General features: G+C 45.4%; 1 protein-coding gene across 4 annotated transcripts in view; it reads left to right on the top strand.

Moving 5' to 3' along the window:
* FHL2 (four and a half LIM domains 2) overlaps nt 1-16,409 on the top strand; it is a 77,448-nt gene that overhangs the window by 26,227 nt on the left and 34,812 nt on the right. Inside the window, exons 1-2 of one of the 4 annotated variants that reach the window (XM_001109208.5) lie at nt 12,993-13,544; nt 15,669-15,719. The exons of 1 other annotated variant lie outside the window; for it this stretch is intronic. In XM_001109208.5, coding sequence (XP_001109208.2) covers nt 13,290-13,544; nt 15,669-15,719 — 306 coding nt within the window. In that variant the 5' untranslated portion in view covers nt 12,993-13,289. Of the gene's footprint in view, nt 1-12,992; nt 13,545-15,668; nt 15,720-16,409 lie in introns of those variants that run through there. 2 more of the 4 variants (XM_015113044.3, XM_001109260.5) reach the window with 2 other exon arrangements.

The raw sequence follows: 16,409 nt of genomic DNA, 5'->3' as shown, positions 1-16,409 counted from the left end.
ACCATCCACGTGCTTTCTTGCATGACCTCACTCATGCTCCTGGTTTATTTATTTGCTCTTTTGCTCTACTGGTTTTTACCTACCATTTGGCTAATGACCCCTATGTTCATACCACCAGCTCCAACCTTCCCCCTGAATTTTACATTTCTACAAGTCTGGGAAATTTGTCTATTTGGATGGCCGTCCCCAAACTGCTTCTGTTTCAATAGGGCAAAACTGAATTCATCCTCCACCAGTAGCTTGTTTTTTCTGTTTTCCTGAGGAGTATACCTTTTGGTTATCCAAGCCACCTCTGCCTTTTGGGTTCAAGAGATTCTCGTTCAAGCTTAGCAAATGACCTCAAGGTTCATTCATGTTGAAGCATGTGTCAGAATGTCCTTCCTTTTTAAGTGTGAATCAGATTCCATTGTACAGATGTACTACATGTTGTTCACACATTCACCTATGTATAGAAGCCTGGGTTGCATCCATCTGTTGGCTATAGTGAATAATGCTGCTGTGAACATAAGTGTGCAAGTATTTCTTCTAAACTCTGCTTTCAATTCTTTTAGATATATATCCAGAAGTGGGGTATACTTCCATATCTTAACCTTGACCAGAACTTATTGGAGTTTCATCTTTACTCAGCTGGCTCCCTCCCTTCCAGTCACACTGGACTTCAACCCTTAGAAGGGATGGAGTGAGATTTATTCATCTTGGTGGCATTATGAGGATGAGTCACTTAGCAATCAACAAGTTTCTGCTCAATAGTTTCCCTCTGGCTCTCTACTCAATCCAATTACTAGGAGAAAGACACGATGTGAACTTTTTTTTTTTTTTGAGATGGAGTCTTGCTCTGTTGCCCAGGCTGGAGTGCAATGGTGTGATCTCGGCTTACCACAACCTCCGCCTCCTGGATTCAAGCCATTATCCTGCCTCAGCCTTCCGAGTAGCTGGGATTACAGATGCTCACCACCATGCCCAGCTAATTTTTATATTTTGAGTAGAGACAGGGTTTCACCATGTTGGTCAGGCTGGTCTTGAACTCCTGACCTCAAGTAATCCACCCACCTCAGCCTCCCAAAGTGCTGGGAACCATGAGAACTTTTAAAGTCAAAAAACCCCTAAGTTCAAGACCATTTACAAATTCTTCGTTTCAAAGATGAGGATTCTGCTTGAGGAGGAAAACAGAATTCTATCTAAAACCAGGAATAAGAGACAAGATTTATCAAGCTGTGCCTGAAAAAGAATGAGAAAAAACAATGACAACAACACTGTATATTATACTTTTTAAAAAAAATTCGCTCGGTACGTGACAGCATTGATAGTTGATAATACTGTTTCTAAAGTTATAATCTGTTTTTGTCTTTAAAAGTTACATTTTAAAAAGTCAAAGATAATACTAGGAAATTGTGCTAATAACCTTTCATGTGTCTACAGTTTAGGACGTAGTGGGTGTCAGTCTGCCTTAATTTTAGAATCAGTTTTTTGACTGAAATGAGAAAGGATGAATCTAAGGATTAGAGTGATGGTGGTTATGTACACACCTGTGTCCACAGAGGCTCACTGGTACTTCTCTTACATTGGGTCATATTACTGTTTCCCTCTCCCCTTCGAATTTCACAAAGATTCAATAAGCAAGTTGTAGGTTCAGGGCCAAAATGGCGGACATTTTGTAAATGATGAAACGGAACTGTGGAATCTTAAAAACCTTCTATGTACTGATCCTCAGGCATCTCAACTGAGGTTGGCTCAATGTGTAGCACTTGGCTTCCTAAAATAACAGTCCATTTTCGAATGTTGGCAGCTGTAACTGCCACCTCCAGGGTCCAGCACTGCTAACGTCTATCTGAAAGGATTACTCATGCCATTGCTCCTCACCTTAAATCTGGCAGCACTTTTTTCCACCAGTGCGGACACCTCAGGTTTCTAGCACAACAGAAACACAAGCTGATACAGGAAGACACGCATACCACACACTTCCCTCTGCCTGCCTGTGCCAAGAATCCTTCTCGTCTGAGAAAGACCAACGTGTTGGTTTTGGACACCACCACCAAATAATAGCATAGGATGTGACACGTTTCCCAGAGATTAGCAGTCAAAACTTTAGACTTCAAAAGGCATCACCGTGCTAAATCTGCTAGTAGGTAGCCTAGCACCATTTGAGTGATATCTACTGAGAGACTGGTGCTGTTAGAGACCCTCCATTAAAATGGGTCACGGCCCCTGACACAGGCTCACATTCAGTCTAACTCTCACCTCTCCAATTGCCAATACAATGGTCATGGACCCTCTAGAAGCAGAGAAGAGAAAATAATAATTCATTTTGCACTCGTATGGGGTTATCTGCTTGGTGAAAGCAGGCGTGCAACTGAGGTCACTAGAAGGTGAAGCAACTGCCAGTAACCTGCCTGGGTTTAAGACTGCTCAGGTGTTCTGCTAGCTGGCAGGCTGCGTCTCTGGCCTCTGCCTGATTCCTTTTGGGAGACAAAACTGTCCTGCTGCCCTCCTGCTCTGAATCTGAATCTGATTCTGGGTTGGACCTAGGTTAGCAAACTTCTCCCGTGTCCCGATTCTGGTGTGATCCCTGAACCCTGTCTGGGTCCTGCCTTCTGGATGGCAGACTCAGCTTCCAGCTCTGCCTGAGTGCACACAGTAACCTCGGCATCCCCGGCTCAGCCTGGTAACTGGGCTGAGCTCCTGGTATTCCTGATCCTCGGCAGTGTCCCTTCATTCCAGTGTACTTGGCACTGGCCCTCGTGTGGGCATCCAGGCATGAGTCGGCTTGCTCTCCTGGCGGAGATGCTAGGGCAGGTTTCCCAGGCAGGAACCGTGGCTTTGTTACCTGCTTCATGGAAAAGCGCAGCCACGTGTTTTTCCAGTCTGATTCACACAGGCAGCTCCAGGTTTTCAGAACAACCAGCCCTGAGACGGCTCCACGGTGGATTTTATATCACCCCTCTGCATCCTCGCTCCTGGGACAAAGAGCCTAGATGGGCATGTGAACAATAATATCGCTTTATTTACTAACGCATCAGAAATGGGACTCTCTCAAACAGTGAACAAAATGGTAGCATTGGTCCTAAGCACATATGCATATTTCAACCGGCACCAAGCTGTAAATTACATGAATGCCTTTATTGCACAAAAATGTAAAATTTACTATTAACTTGGGGACTGACCTAAAGAGCTGGCAAATCTCCCCTATCCTTCCCTATCTGGCTATCTTGCTGGGCTTGCAATGCCAGGGCCTACTTAGAATAGCCACAGCCACACACGGGCATCATGGGAGACCGCTGGGGGCAACTTCAGCTTCTTCCTCAGAAACGATTCCTGACTCCCAGAAATCAGCAGGTGAATTACACCCAGAGCCCTTGTTTACACATATAAATTGCACAGCTGCCAAGTACAGACTCCTCGAATATTTCCCCAACAAAAACTTCCTTTGGCTTGCTCTCCCCATAGTCTCTTTCTTTTCCTCACTTGCCCATTTTTCCTGCAGAGGGTCTCCTTTTGTTCTCACTGGGCCTGCTCCTCCCAGCTGGACTCTGAGTCTCCCTCTCCGTGAGTTAAAGCCTCGTGGTACAAAGGCTTTCCCCTTCTTTGGGCCACAGCCCCCCGTCTCAGCCATTCCTACCCCCACCTCCTGCTGCTTTCTTGCACCCACAGAGAGGGCACCATGACCTGGTGCTGCCTTGGCTCAGCCTGGTCTCCCCTCTCCCCTCGCTCTGCTGCTTGTTACATCACACTGGATGTAGGCGTCCCTCTGAAACTGCCTCTCTTCTGAGAGCTTCAGACGGAAAGGGGAAGAAAGTAATCTTTCAAGACTCTAAGATTAACACCCACTCTGGGTCTCACCTTCCTATACCAAAAATGCCACCCTCTCAGCACTCAAAATATGCTAATAAATAAGATAAACATCATGGTGGTAATCATGGTGGTGGCAGTGATGGCGAATGATTGCTCCTCCAAACTCCACTTCTAGGATCAGGGCTATCAGGTGTATGCTCACTAACTGTCTGCCCCATTAGTTCTGCTCCAGCCAGGAGCTGCTGTCCTTTCTCTGCATCCATGTGCCAGTTGTAAATGAGGAAGAGAGACCTGTCCAAAATAAACGAATTCTCAATACAAAGCCAACTGGCTGGGTGAAGCTGTACTTCTGGTAAGGGAAGGCTGTAATTCTGCAAGTGCCAAAGTGCTGGTGCCAGTCTTGGTTGGAAAGTGTGCTAAGGCAGCCTGCGGATGCTCAAGTCAACACTAGGGTTACATGACTTGGAAATTCCCAGTCGTCTCTGTGGGTTTGGATGGTGATAGTCAAGGAAGGTGTGCATATATTAGTCGAACCTATCTTTTGAAAATATTTATACATCCAAAATACGTGCAAGTGCAGGGAAAATACCAGTTTCTCAATCCAAATGAGTCCACCTTAAAATAGGTGGGGTTGAAGGGCAGTGGTCCTACGTGCGCCATTTCTGCCAGCTGCCTAGCAAAAGCACACCACAACTGTGGAGGATGCCTCTGCAAAGCCATAGAAGAATTGTTGTCATGGCAAGCAGGCCTGCTTCCACAAATGACACATGCTCATGCTGGCAGAGATGAAAGAAACTTTATAGAATTTCTGTGGGAGACAGAATTTTTGTTGAACTTTATATTTTACTATTTGATTTGTATAGACAGAAATGTTTTTAAGCATTTGATAGAAAATCGACATGCCCCAAGCAGAGAAACTAAAGACATGAATTCCCCAGATAGACTCCTAAAAATTAAGATGGTGACTTCCGTTTGCAGGATGCAGACTTCAAGGAAGTCCCTCAATGCGTGACCTTCTCTGCGATTAAGGCCTAGGCTGGTGGTGGTGGTGGCAGTGGGGGGAGGATTGGGGCAGGAGAAGCAGACCCTCACTAGCGAAGAAAAGCTGGGCTCTGAGAAGGAAGCACCATCCCAAGAACGTCCACATGCACACTTCCCAGCATCCTCATTTTCAGCTCTTCATTGTATCTGTGGATGCTATAACCTGGGGCTACTTCCTTTAATTCAGGCAGAGATTCCCAAGTTTGCATCTACTGACATCTGGAAGGCCAAGCTCTCGGCTTTGCTTTAATTCAAGTGATTTGCCAACTGGATCTCAGTGCCAAGCCCAGATAACTCAACTGCCTAAATGGGAAATGGGCCTGATGGGTTTGTTCTGAACAGGGTCATATAGAGCCATTGTATAGCAGCCTTATATTGGTTTAGGCATTTTCTTTTTTTTTTTTGAGACAGAGTCTCGCTCTGTCGCCCAGGCTGGAGTGCAGTGGCACTATCTCTGCTCACTGCAAGCTCCACCTCCCGGGTTCACGCCATTCTCCTGCCTCAGCCTCCCCAGTAGCTGGGACTAGAGGCGCCTGCCACCACGGCCAGCTAATTTTTTTGTATTTGTAGTAGAGACCGGGTTTCACTGTGTTAGCCAAGATGGTCTCAATCTCTTGACCTTGTGATCCGCCCGCCTCAGCTTCCCAAAGTGCTGGGATTACAAGGGTGAGCCACCGTGCCCAGCAGCTTAGGCATTTTCCAGAAAAGTGAATTAAATTCAGTAACACTGATCAAGTTGCAAAGTGCTGTGAACACAGATTCAAATGTCTCAGTTCTTGCCCCGAAGGAGCCCACCGTCTTTCCTCTGTTGTTATAAACATGGGAAAGAAGGAGTGGACTGGTCAAAAATGAGGCTATGATGGCTACCCATGCAGCCTTCCTAGCGGGGACACCTTATTTGGTCTAAGGATAAACAGGAGTCCACCAGGCAGAAGACAGTGAGGAAGGCAGTTCCAGGAGTCACAGGATGAAAGGCTCGCCCCTCACTGGCCACAGGTGGAACGTGTGAGGTGCAAAGAGAATGAGTCTCGAGAGCTCTCAAAGACTCTCCCGCACAGGATCGCGGCGTCTGCTTTCCTGACCTCATCACTTTCCAAACATATTCTTGGAAAAAGAAAACCTTTCAAGCATTCTCTCCATCTGCTTCTACCCTGACTTGGAAATTCAAGGGACCAGAAGCAATACAGCAATACAGACAGATCCTCCATGCAGAGGGTGAGACAGAGAACTGAGTCCAGAAAATGTTAGCAAAGTCGGGGAGCGAGATTACATTACAGCCATGTGCCACATGGAAATTGAATTTCAAGTTATTAAAAGGAAGGCAAAAAAAAAAAAAATATATATATATATATATATATAAAGAAAAAGCCCTCGCCTCGAGCTCAAAGATGGCTACATGAAGAGTTCGGATATCTGATGGTAATTTACCACCGGAACCTCTCCAGCCCTCCGCGGAGACAATGACTCCTCTGGTCCTACTGAGGAGTAATTGCTCAGCATCTCTGACTGTTCACATGATTCCAAGTATATTTATAGTGTTAGGATGGCCCAGAATTTTTGAAGGTTTTTTTTTTTTTTATTTTTGGCAAACAGTCCTGCCAGGAGATGCTGAAGATCAGATATTTTAGAAAATCTGTTTCCGGTACTTCAGCAGTCAACTACCACAGCAACGATGGAGAAAGATGCTTGGTTGCTCCAGGAAGCTCTGTCATGACTCCCAGGTCCAGTTTTAAAGCATCTTCTGAAATAGGGGAAAGATATGCCTAAACATGCTCTCTAGAACTTAAAGCATAGTTTTTCATCCCACACAAATCTGTACCATGGGGCAGAATTAGCCACAGAAGACATTCTCAGTTGTCAATTAGCCATGAAAGTGGCTTGAGGAAAATCTAGATAATGTGAAATAACTCTTTAAAGTAAAAAGAGAGGTGGTACATTCTTTGTTTTACAGGTAATGTAAAAAAGACACAAAAAGGTGAAAGGTGTTACCTATGGCCACACACATTGCTCCATAGGAGCTCCTGGGCCTGGGGTTCGCCCCCTCCCTCCTAGAACCTGGCCAGCCCAGGCTCTTTCTAGTTAGACCATTTGGATTTTCTGTTAATGACCCTAATCAAAGCAGAAATAGCACAAAATGACCTTGGTGGCAGTGGAGAGGGAACTTGGGATTTCAAATTTTTAATGTTGACTCATAAAGTTAATTCACAAAGAATAACAGATTTCGGTGTGATTTAAAGTAAACATTCTTGCCAGGCATGGTGGCTCACGCCTGTAATCCCAGCACTTTGGGAGGCCGTGGCAGGAGAATCGTTTGAACCAGGGAAGGCAGAGTTTGCAGTGAGCGGAGATTGCTCCACTGCATTCCAGCCTGGGTGACAGAGCGAGACTCCGTCTCAAATAAAATAAAATAAACATTCTGAGGAACAAGTGAGTCATGAGACTCTCCCATTTCAGAAATGCCTGGAAGAATCTCCCATTTCAGGTATTTTAGGGAAGCAAACCGTTCATTCAGAAGAGAATTTTGCCAGGTTTGCACAGACTTTAGACATTAATACTCCCTTGAAATGGGTTTTGGAATCGTTGACAGAGGAAAAAAAGAGTAAAACTGCAAGAGAGGCAAGCAGAGAAGTGAATGGATTGCTGCTGAAAAGGACTGAAATCAGAGACAGAGATCTCAAATAAGAAGCAAAATTTTTCAGAGTCTACCTTACAAATACTTTTCATCTGAAACCATCCAGCAACATTTACTGGCCCAAATGAACTGTGGGTACGAATAGTTTCATTCTATTGGTCATTCATGTACCAAACACAGCCTTTCTTAATGAGGTATCAAACCCACAATGGAAACTTGTATCCAACGCTCCAAATAAACTCTAACCAAGGATGGGAAACTCGGAATCATGGAGTTGTTTGTGGATTTGGCTCAAAGTCTGGCATGTTTTTGAGGCTTGAAACACTGACTATTTGCATCCAATAAATCAGTTTGTGAAAAAGGAGAGCGGGAAGAAACGGGATATGGAAATTTTGTATCTCAAGAAAGAGCCAAGCATTTTCCCTCCTAACCAGAGCATGGCAGAAGGGAGAAGAAAAGGAAAGGAGCTTGCCCTTTGTGGAAAGCTGAGCTTTTCCTGAAAGTCTGACAGGCAAAGGAACAAAGTTTGGATCCTGCAAGATCATTCCTGTAACCAGATCAAGTTCCTCCTGTTTGCTGGAGGCCCTTGGGTCTCCCGTCACAACTGCACCCAGCTCACGGGCACAGGCAGGTGTACACCCTGCCTCTGTAGAGTCATCTTCCATAGACTTTCCTGCTGGAGCCAGGCAAATAGTGTTTTCAGAAAAAGTGAATCCAGCTTTCTGTGCCACCACCCTGGGATCTGTACTGTGTCATGGGAAGGCGTGCAGGGACTTGCCTTCTGACCCCACTGCCAGGAGGCGAGCTGGTTTGATCACTCCTGACCCCTTCCCGCCAGCATTTATGATCTTAGACACTTACTCACCTTCCAACCATGTGAGGCAATTAAGAACGATTACCTCTGAATCAAGGGCAAATCATCCACCAGTTTCCTGGCCAAGGTTTGAGTGGGAGGAGCAGCTTGTGTGAAATCCTTTAACGGTGACAAAATGCTTAACAATCTTGACGGCAGTGGTCAGTTAGGGTAACGAATGTAGTGGGGTCTGACCTCCAGCTCATGTTTTCCTGTGTTCACTTTCTACCTGGTAATGGTGAGCTCATCCTAATCCCCCTGGGGTAGCCCCCTATCCGGGTAGGAGGCTACTGTTTGCCCCTGCACAGATGGGTCTAGCCCACCAGCCTCCCCTACCACGACCTCACCACAGAGTGGCAGTTGCCAGCACACTCCTGGAAGCTCTGCCTTTCTTCCGCCTCTCCCAGAGAATGAAATTTCAGCATTTGTACAGCTCAGACCCACTGGCTGAAACTTTTCTACGTCCTGCTTCCCTGAGTGAAGTAACTGACAAAGGAAGTAGTACTTCTAACTGGATTTTAGAGTTCCTGAGTCTAGTCTATGTTTAGTCTATCTCTATTTCACTCTCCTTCCCCCACCCCATAAACTGACATTTTGTAGATTTCTGGTAAATTACTGAGTCCAGAGTTGGAAGCCCTAAGAGGTATTTATTTTACTTCAAATCACCTTTAGTCATCAGAATCACCTGGAGGGCTTGTTAAAGCAGGAGCTGGCCTGACAATGTGAACTTCTAATAGGTTTGCAGGGGATCCTGCTGCACTGTGGGACCAGGCTTTGAGACCTACTAGCCGCAGGGAGTCTCTTCCTCTCTTTCCTCCCTTCCTAGCTGTGTCTCTCCCTGAAGCCCACCTACAGGAGAGACGGGAGACATTATGGGCAGTGTTGTCTCAAGAAGGAATGTAAGGAAAATTGGAATAAACAAAAGAAGAACTTGAATAACTCATCACAGTCACCGTTGATCCTTTGCCCAGGAAATAGTACTTCTTAATGTTTTTTTTTTTTTCTTCCATGAACTAGCCTTTTATCCTTAGCGGAGAGGTTTTCTCTCAAGAAGATAATCTGTCATCTTTAGAACAGGATCTGAACCTTAATTCTTCTTTCTAGTGGGAGTTAAGTCCATTTACTTCTTATTCTGGATTAATTTCCCCCTTTGCCATTGAATAAAACAGAAGACTTTACTAAGGGCCTACTTCATGCCAAGTCATGTGCTAATAGTGCTAAGTGATTTATGTGCATTGAAAGACCTTTGCCACAATTTCACAAACTATATGTTATTAACCCATTTTACAAACTAGCAAACTGAGGGTTAGGGAAGTTTTGTAGTTACTGGAGATCACAGAGCTAGTCATACGTTGAACAGAGATTCAAATCCTGGCTTGACTTCAAAGATCTGCCATAGATAGCGTTACACAAGTCTTACACACTATAGTGAAAGACTTGTCACAAACAATTCTGTGATCTGTCACTTATTCAATACATGTATTTATTAAGCACATACTATGTGCCATGCTCTATAACAAGGTCCCAGGAATATAATGATGTACAAGACAGATGGAACTTTTCAAAACACATATTCCTAGATTGTCTCATGAAAATTTGTTTTTAATACTTTGTCCTTCGATGGACTTGCTCATCAAAGCATACATGTCATTAAACCCAGAAATTGCATTCCCTTCCTCTATTTCTTGCCAACCTCCTGGGACTTACAATTCATCTCAGTTTAACAAATTTGTTTCCTATTTTCCTTAAAGGAGTCTGTGTGTTGCTTTTATTTTTTAAATATTTTTAGTTTTTGGGCCAGGCACAGTGGCCCACGCCTGTAATTTCAGCACTTTGGGAGGCCGAGGGGGGCGGATCACAAGATTAGGAGATCAAGACCATCCTGGTTAACATGATGAAACCCCATCTCTATTAAAAACACAAAAAATTAGCCGGGTGTGGTGGCACATGCCTCTAGTCCCAGCTACTCTGGAGGCTGAGGCAGGAGAATCGCTTGAACCTGGGAGGCGGAGGTTGCAGTAGCCAAGATGGCGCCATTGTACTCCAGCCTGGGCAACAGAGCGAGACTCCATCTCAAATATATATATATTTAGTTTTTGAATGAGTACAACATTAACATAGCTCAAAATTTACAAGAAATAAAAATGTGTACAGTAAAAGTTAATCTCCTTTCCACCCCATGACCCCTGACCACCCAGATCTCCCCAGAGGCAACCACTTATAAGTATACATTGTCTTCCCTGGTCCTTTCTTTGCTTATGAACACAAGTGGTTGGTTTCTACCTACAAAGTGTTCTCTACTTTTATTTTTTCTCAGTTGATTTATCTTGGAGATCATGCCAAATCAGTAAATATAGTTACCTCGTTCATTTTAACAGCCACATATGTAAATAATTCTAAAATGCACCATACTGTATTTAACTAAGCCCTTTGTTGATGAACACATAACATGGTCCAGTATTTTTCTATTACAAACAATTCTACAATGACTACCCTTATGTGTATATAGTTTTGCACATGAGCAAGCATATCTACAAGATAATTTCCTATAAAGGGAAATGCTGGGTAAAGAGCCGATGGTATGTTCATCTGTAATTTAAAAATCTTTTCGTTATGGGACTTTTCAAGCATTACAAAAGGAGACAGACTAGTAAGATAAACTACTGCATATCCATCATCAAACTTCAGCGATTATCCACAATCCATGGCTGATCGTATTTCATATAGATATAGGCCCTATCCATTTCCCCACCCCAAATTATTTTGAAACAACTCCAGACATAATGTTATTTCACTAGGAAATATTTTGGCGCTGTTCTTGAAAAGCAAGGACTTAAGAAAAGAAAAATATATGTATGTGTGTAATCACACTATCACGCCTAAAATAAATTATTCATTAATACTAGAAAATAGCCTGTCAGTGTCATATTTTCCCAGATTGTCTCATAAAAATTGATTTTCTACTAGTTTATTCTTTGATTAGAATCCAATAAGATCCAAAAAAACAAAAAACAAAAAGAATCCAATAAGATCCATACATTGCAGTTGGCTAAGTCTTTTTTTAATCTATTGGTTTCTCCCTCCATCTCTCTTCTTTTTCTTCGTGCATTGTTGTTGTAGAAACTAGGTATGTTTGCTTCCAGAGTCTGGATTTTACTGATCCTATCAAATTACCACAGGGTCATTTAAAATGTTCTGCTACCCATTAGGTCAAAAATGAAACACAAAATTAAATCGCAGAATTTCTTAATAATAAAACAACATCGCTGAAACTATGTGGCACAGCTAAAGCAGTTATTAGAAGAAAAATAACAGAACTAAATAACTCTATCAGTAAAAAAAGCAAAGTTAAATGGATTACACCCATAAGTCAGAAAGCTTAAAAAAATCAAAATGTAAGACAAGAGGAAATCAGAAAGAAGATAAATGCAGAATTAATGTTTCATCATTTTAGGACTTGTTTTTACAAACTGCAGCTTAAGGCTCACCATTTGAGAACTAGGAGACCATTTCCTAATATGTAACAATAGCGACAACACAGCTAGGTAGCTGTCAGGGGCTGGGAGCCTTTTCTACACAAACTTTGCTCTGAATTTCAAAATACTAGCCTGCCTTGACACTTAGTGGAAATTCAGGGAGGGTGGCCTTAACTCAGGTTCTTCAGGGAAGTGTCCCGTTTCAGGGACACCGTGGGGTGGGGTTAGGGGACGGCTGTATTCCGCACATCTAGTTCTGGCTGGGCTTATGGCAAGTCTCAGTCCTCTGGAGTCACCTGAGTGACTGAGGGATGAGAGGCATTTCTGATCCCGTAATATACTTACATGGTTTTGCCATCTACCGGACTCCAGTTCAAATCTCAGCTGGCACAGTTACCTTTCACGTGGCCTTGAGCAAATCTCTCTGAGCTGAACTTTCCTCACCATAAATCTGGTAAAAATCTTTACCTTAAGGAAGTGTGGATCAAATGAGATACCAGGTGGAGCTAGTGCTCATAGAGTGGAAGCTAAGGTGATGAAACCCTTGATTCTCAAGTTCTGTGATTCCATGATGGAGATCCATGAGGGCTACCAGATGGGGAGTATCAACTAAAAGAAAGCAATCACGGAGTTCTTCCTGCCTTCTCTGGAGGATGTATTCCTATGAGCTGCCCTGAATGTTAAAAATAATACACCTGCCCCCAAAGTGCCTAGGACGCCTTTGTTGTCCACCTGCTCATCGTCCATCGGTTTCTGCAAGTGGACCAGTTACCTGCTCAGGAGCAAACGTTTCTATCACGATGCACCCTCTCCCAGGGATGGGCTCAGCCTGTGCTCTCCCTGCGACAATGTTGAACAGTGCCATCTGTCCCTACCCAGCGTCAGTCTCACTCAGAGGGCACAGGCTTGGAGTGTGGGAGGCACGCTCCCAGCTCACTTTGCTTTTCCCGCCCTGGAGGGGAATCCAGGATGTCTAACTAGTCTTCTGGCCCCGAGAGGGAGAGGTAGGGATAGGACCTTCCTTTAGTCCCCTCCCTAGTGGAACGAACGATTCTTTACGGTCATCTGTGGGGTTCTTTTCGTAAAGAAGCATCTGCAGGGTAAGAAGGAAAAAAATCCACCGTGCAAATACATCCCAGGCACATGCCTCCTGAGAAGTGGCCCCCTCCTCCCTCCGCCGTCCCCGGCACCTCCTCGGGCTTCGCCAGCTTCCTGCTCCTGGGAGCAGGCAGAGATCCCGGCGTGGGCAGACCCCTGCCACTGGCGTCCAGGCCCCGTCCGAAACTCACGCCCACGTCGGAGGAGACTCTCGGGATAACCAAGGTGCTCCCAAGACCCGGAGGGCAAGAAGAAAGAGCCCTGGCAAACAAAGGGCATGGGCCGGGAGCGCCGCAGCCCGGGGCGGGGGCACGGCGACCGCTAGGCCAGGGGGCGCCCGCCCCCAGCGCCCCACGCCCGGTGCCAGCGAGCCGAGGCGTGCATCTCCTTATATGGTCAAATGACACGGAGGGGGTTCTCGAGGGCGGGAGCCGCGCAGCGCTCCACTCGGCCGGCAGCGGAGCAGCAGCCACCAGCCGCCCGCGCCCGCCCGCGCCGTCCGGGAGTCCCCGGGCCGCTGCGGCGCCGTGAGTACCTCCAGCTCCCTGCGCCCCGGAGGGAGGCCGAGGGGCTTAGCCACCAGGACTCGGAAGAGGGGGCCGAATCCGGTGCGAGACCCGGGGAGAGGGGAGCAGATCCGGAGTTGGGGAGACCGGTGAGTGGAGAGGAGAGCTGTGGGTCGGAGAAGAACCCTGGGAGAGGGGAGCCGAACCGTGCGGAGAGAAGCCGGGAGAAAGGAAATGAGCTGTAGGGTAGACCCGGGAGAGGGGAGCAGATCCCTGGGGGCTGGGAGTGGGGAGACCACGGGAAGAGGGGAGCGGAGCAATGAGAGGGGGCTAGACCCTGGGGGCGCTGGAGCTCAGAGGAGCCCACGGACCCATCCCCAGAGGGGGGATTACAGCCCAAGTCCTCACCAGGTGGGGCACCGCCATGCGGGCAGGGGCTTGGCTAGCCTGGGTAAAGGCTGGCCGCGGGTCCCAGCCGGCGGCTGCGGGGAGGTGACGCTGTCCCCTTGCTTCAAGGCCCGACTCCGGAGCCGGTTGTCCTGGCACGGTGGTCTGCGCGGGGGTGTCCGGGCTATTTCCCTTCAGTAGAAATAAGTGGAGCTTGCAGTGTGACCTCACTCCTTGACTCGTGTAGACATTTAATAACTGAACCATTCGGTTAAAAAAAAAAGGCGTATTTTAAATGAAAAAGATTCTAAGTTTTTCTTAAGTTGCACTCGTGTGATATCTTAGCATACTAGAAATTGAGGGAAGAAAATACTGTTTTTCAGATTTTAAATGAATCAATCATATTTACTTTCATATCCCCAGTCAGGTTTTAATTGGAAGTAGGCTAACCCCGTTAGCTGAAATGTGTAGCTGGCCTCCAAGCAGCAGTGAACTTAGACAGCACTGAACTTAAGGCCCGCACTCCCTTCCACATATTTTGGAAGGTAATAAATCACAATTTGGGCTTAGAATCAGGAGAACTGTCTTCAAAACACAACTCCAAATACATCTCACATTTTTGGTGCTGACTCTACTAACGAATGTTTTATAATAATATATTAAAGAAAAGAGGTTTTGCACTATCCTGAAGATGTTTTAGACCAAAAAAAAAAAAAAAAAAATTTGCAGCAAGTCTTAGAAGTACAGGAATTCCTAGTCTATCAATTTAATTTTAATAAAATCAAACTCAAAGAACATTTCATTGTGCATTTATATAAAATTTTTTCAAGTGTTACTGGATTTAGATCACCCTCCAATTTAGAAGATCATCAATTGATACATAGAATTGTGTTTTCATGGTGTTTATTAGCCTGCCATGGTTTAAAATGCGTTTACACCATCATATGTCGATGAAGGCTAATGATGGGCTTACTAAAGACCAGAAACTGTTCTGGGCACATAGATTCTGTCTCATTTTAGCTCACGGTCTCACAAATAACCACAGGCAGATGCGGTAGGCTAGAGGATGCGGGGGACTGCATCTAGGCTGCCTGAATTTACATCCGGGTCCCTCAACCTGTGCAGCCTGGGCCAAATCACTTCATGTCGTGGTGTCTCGGTTTCCTTCACTGGGAAACAGTGACAATGATGTTGTCTCTTTGGCAGGGTTGTTAAAAAGTCTGGACATCATAGACAGTGTGTACCTATTTGACAGCCTCATTTTTACAGGTAAAGACACTGAAAACAGAGATCAAAGTAACTTTAACTCAGGGTTTCCCAGGCTGTAAATGGTAGCCCTGAGATCTGACCCCAGGCAGCTTAACTTGAGAACCTGAGTTCTAACCCTAAACACACCACGGGAGGAACATTTGAATATTTATTTATTTTTTAACATTTGAATATTTCTATGAGGCCTTATGCTGCATTCTTTGACCCAAGATTGCGTGTTAAGCCACTTCCAGTACTGAAAGATATTTAAATTGCAGTCAAAAACACCCAGTAGAATATTGCACACACACACACACAAATCAGACTAGATATCAGTTTACTCCCGTCCTGTGCTGAGGGCCAGTTATTCAGCCTCTGTGACTCAGGCAGCTTCCTTTGTCAGCACCGGGGCCTGAGTTGGTAAAGTTGGTAAGCGGCTCTCTGACTCAGATGCCCCGAGGTAAAAAGTTCCTTGAGCCTGGGTGAATGGAAATGTCAGACGTTGGGTTCTTCTGTGCGGTTTTATTATGAGAATTTGATCAAAGCCACATTTATTAAGTGTCCATCTCAGGTTGCGTCATACTGAAGTCGCTTCCTCAAGATGACCATCTGAAACAAAATGCATGTGCTTTCTCTAGGGGCTGAGAACTGTGTCTTCCTGGAGACTAGGCTGGCATTTTGACTTTGGGGTGAGTCAAATGAATTTCCTCTGTCATCCTAAATTGTGGATTTCAGTTTTAGCTCCCGTGATGATTACTTTCATGTGTCAACTTGACTGGGCCATGTGGTGCCCAAACATTCGGTCATATGTTCTGGGTGTGTCTGCGAGGGTGTTTTTGGATAGGATTGCATATGAATGGGTAGACCGAGTCAAGCTGGCTGCTCTCCATAATGTGAGTGGGCCTCCTCCAAACAGTTGAAGGCCTGAATAGAACAAAAAGACTGAGTAAGAGGGAAGCCCCCCTGCCGGACTGCTTCAGCTGGGACATTGGTCCTTTCCACCTTTGGACTCACACTGAAACATCAGCTCTTCTTGGGTCTATAGAGGCTGCTGTTTTCAGACTGCAACTTGCACCATCGGCTCTCCTGGGTCTCCAGCCTGCTGACTGCGGGTCTTGGGACTTTTTCACCTTCGTACTTGCGTAAGATAAATCATTGCAACAAATCTCTCTATGTACATCTCTTGTTGGTTCTATTTCTCTAGAAAAACCCTGACTACTACAGCTCTCTGGTAGCATCTACTTAAATATTCTCCCCACCAGCTGTCATTCTCCCTTTCTTAAAGATTTGATCACTACTTTGCTCCTGGGAGTCTTGGCTTTTCTCTTGCTGTAAAACACGCTCTCTGCATGGGAATGTCACAAGGGGTCTGGAGCAGC

The sequence above is a fragment of the Macaca mulatta genome, chromosome 13 (genome assembly GCF_049350105.2).
Source record: "Macaca mulatta isolate MMU2019108-1 chromosome 13, T2T-MMU8v2.0, whole genome shotgun sequence".
In the NCBI taxonomy this organism is placed as follows: domain Eukaryota; kingdom Metazoa; phylum Chordata; class Mammalia; order Primates; family Cercopithecidae; genus Macaca; species Macaca mulatta.
Note: the sequence above shows the minus strand (reverse complement) of the source record. Positions and strands in the feature narration are given on the sequence as shown.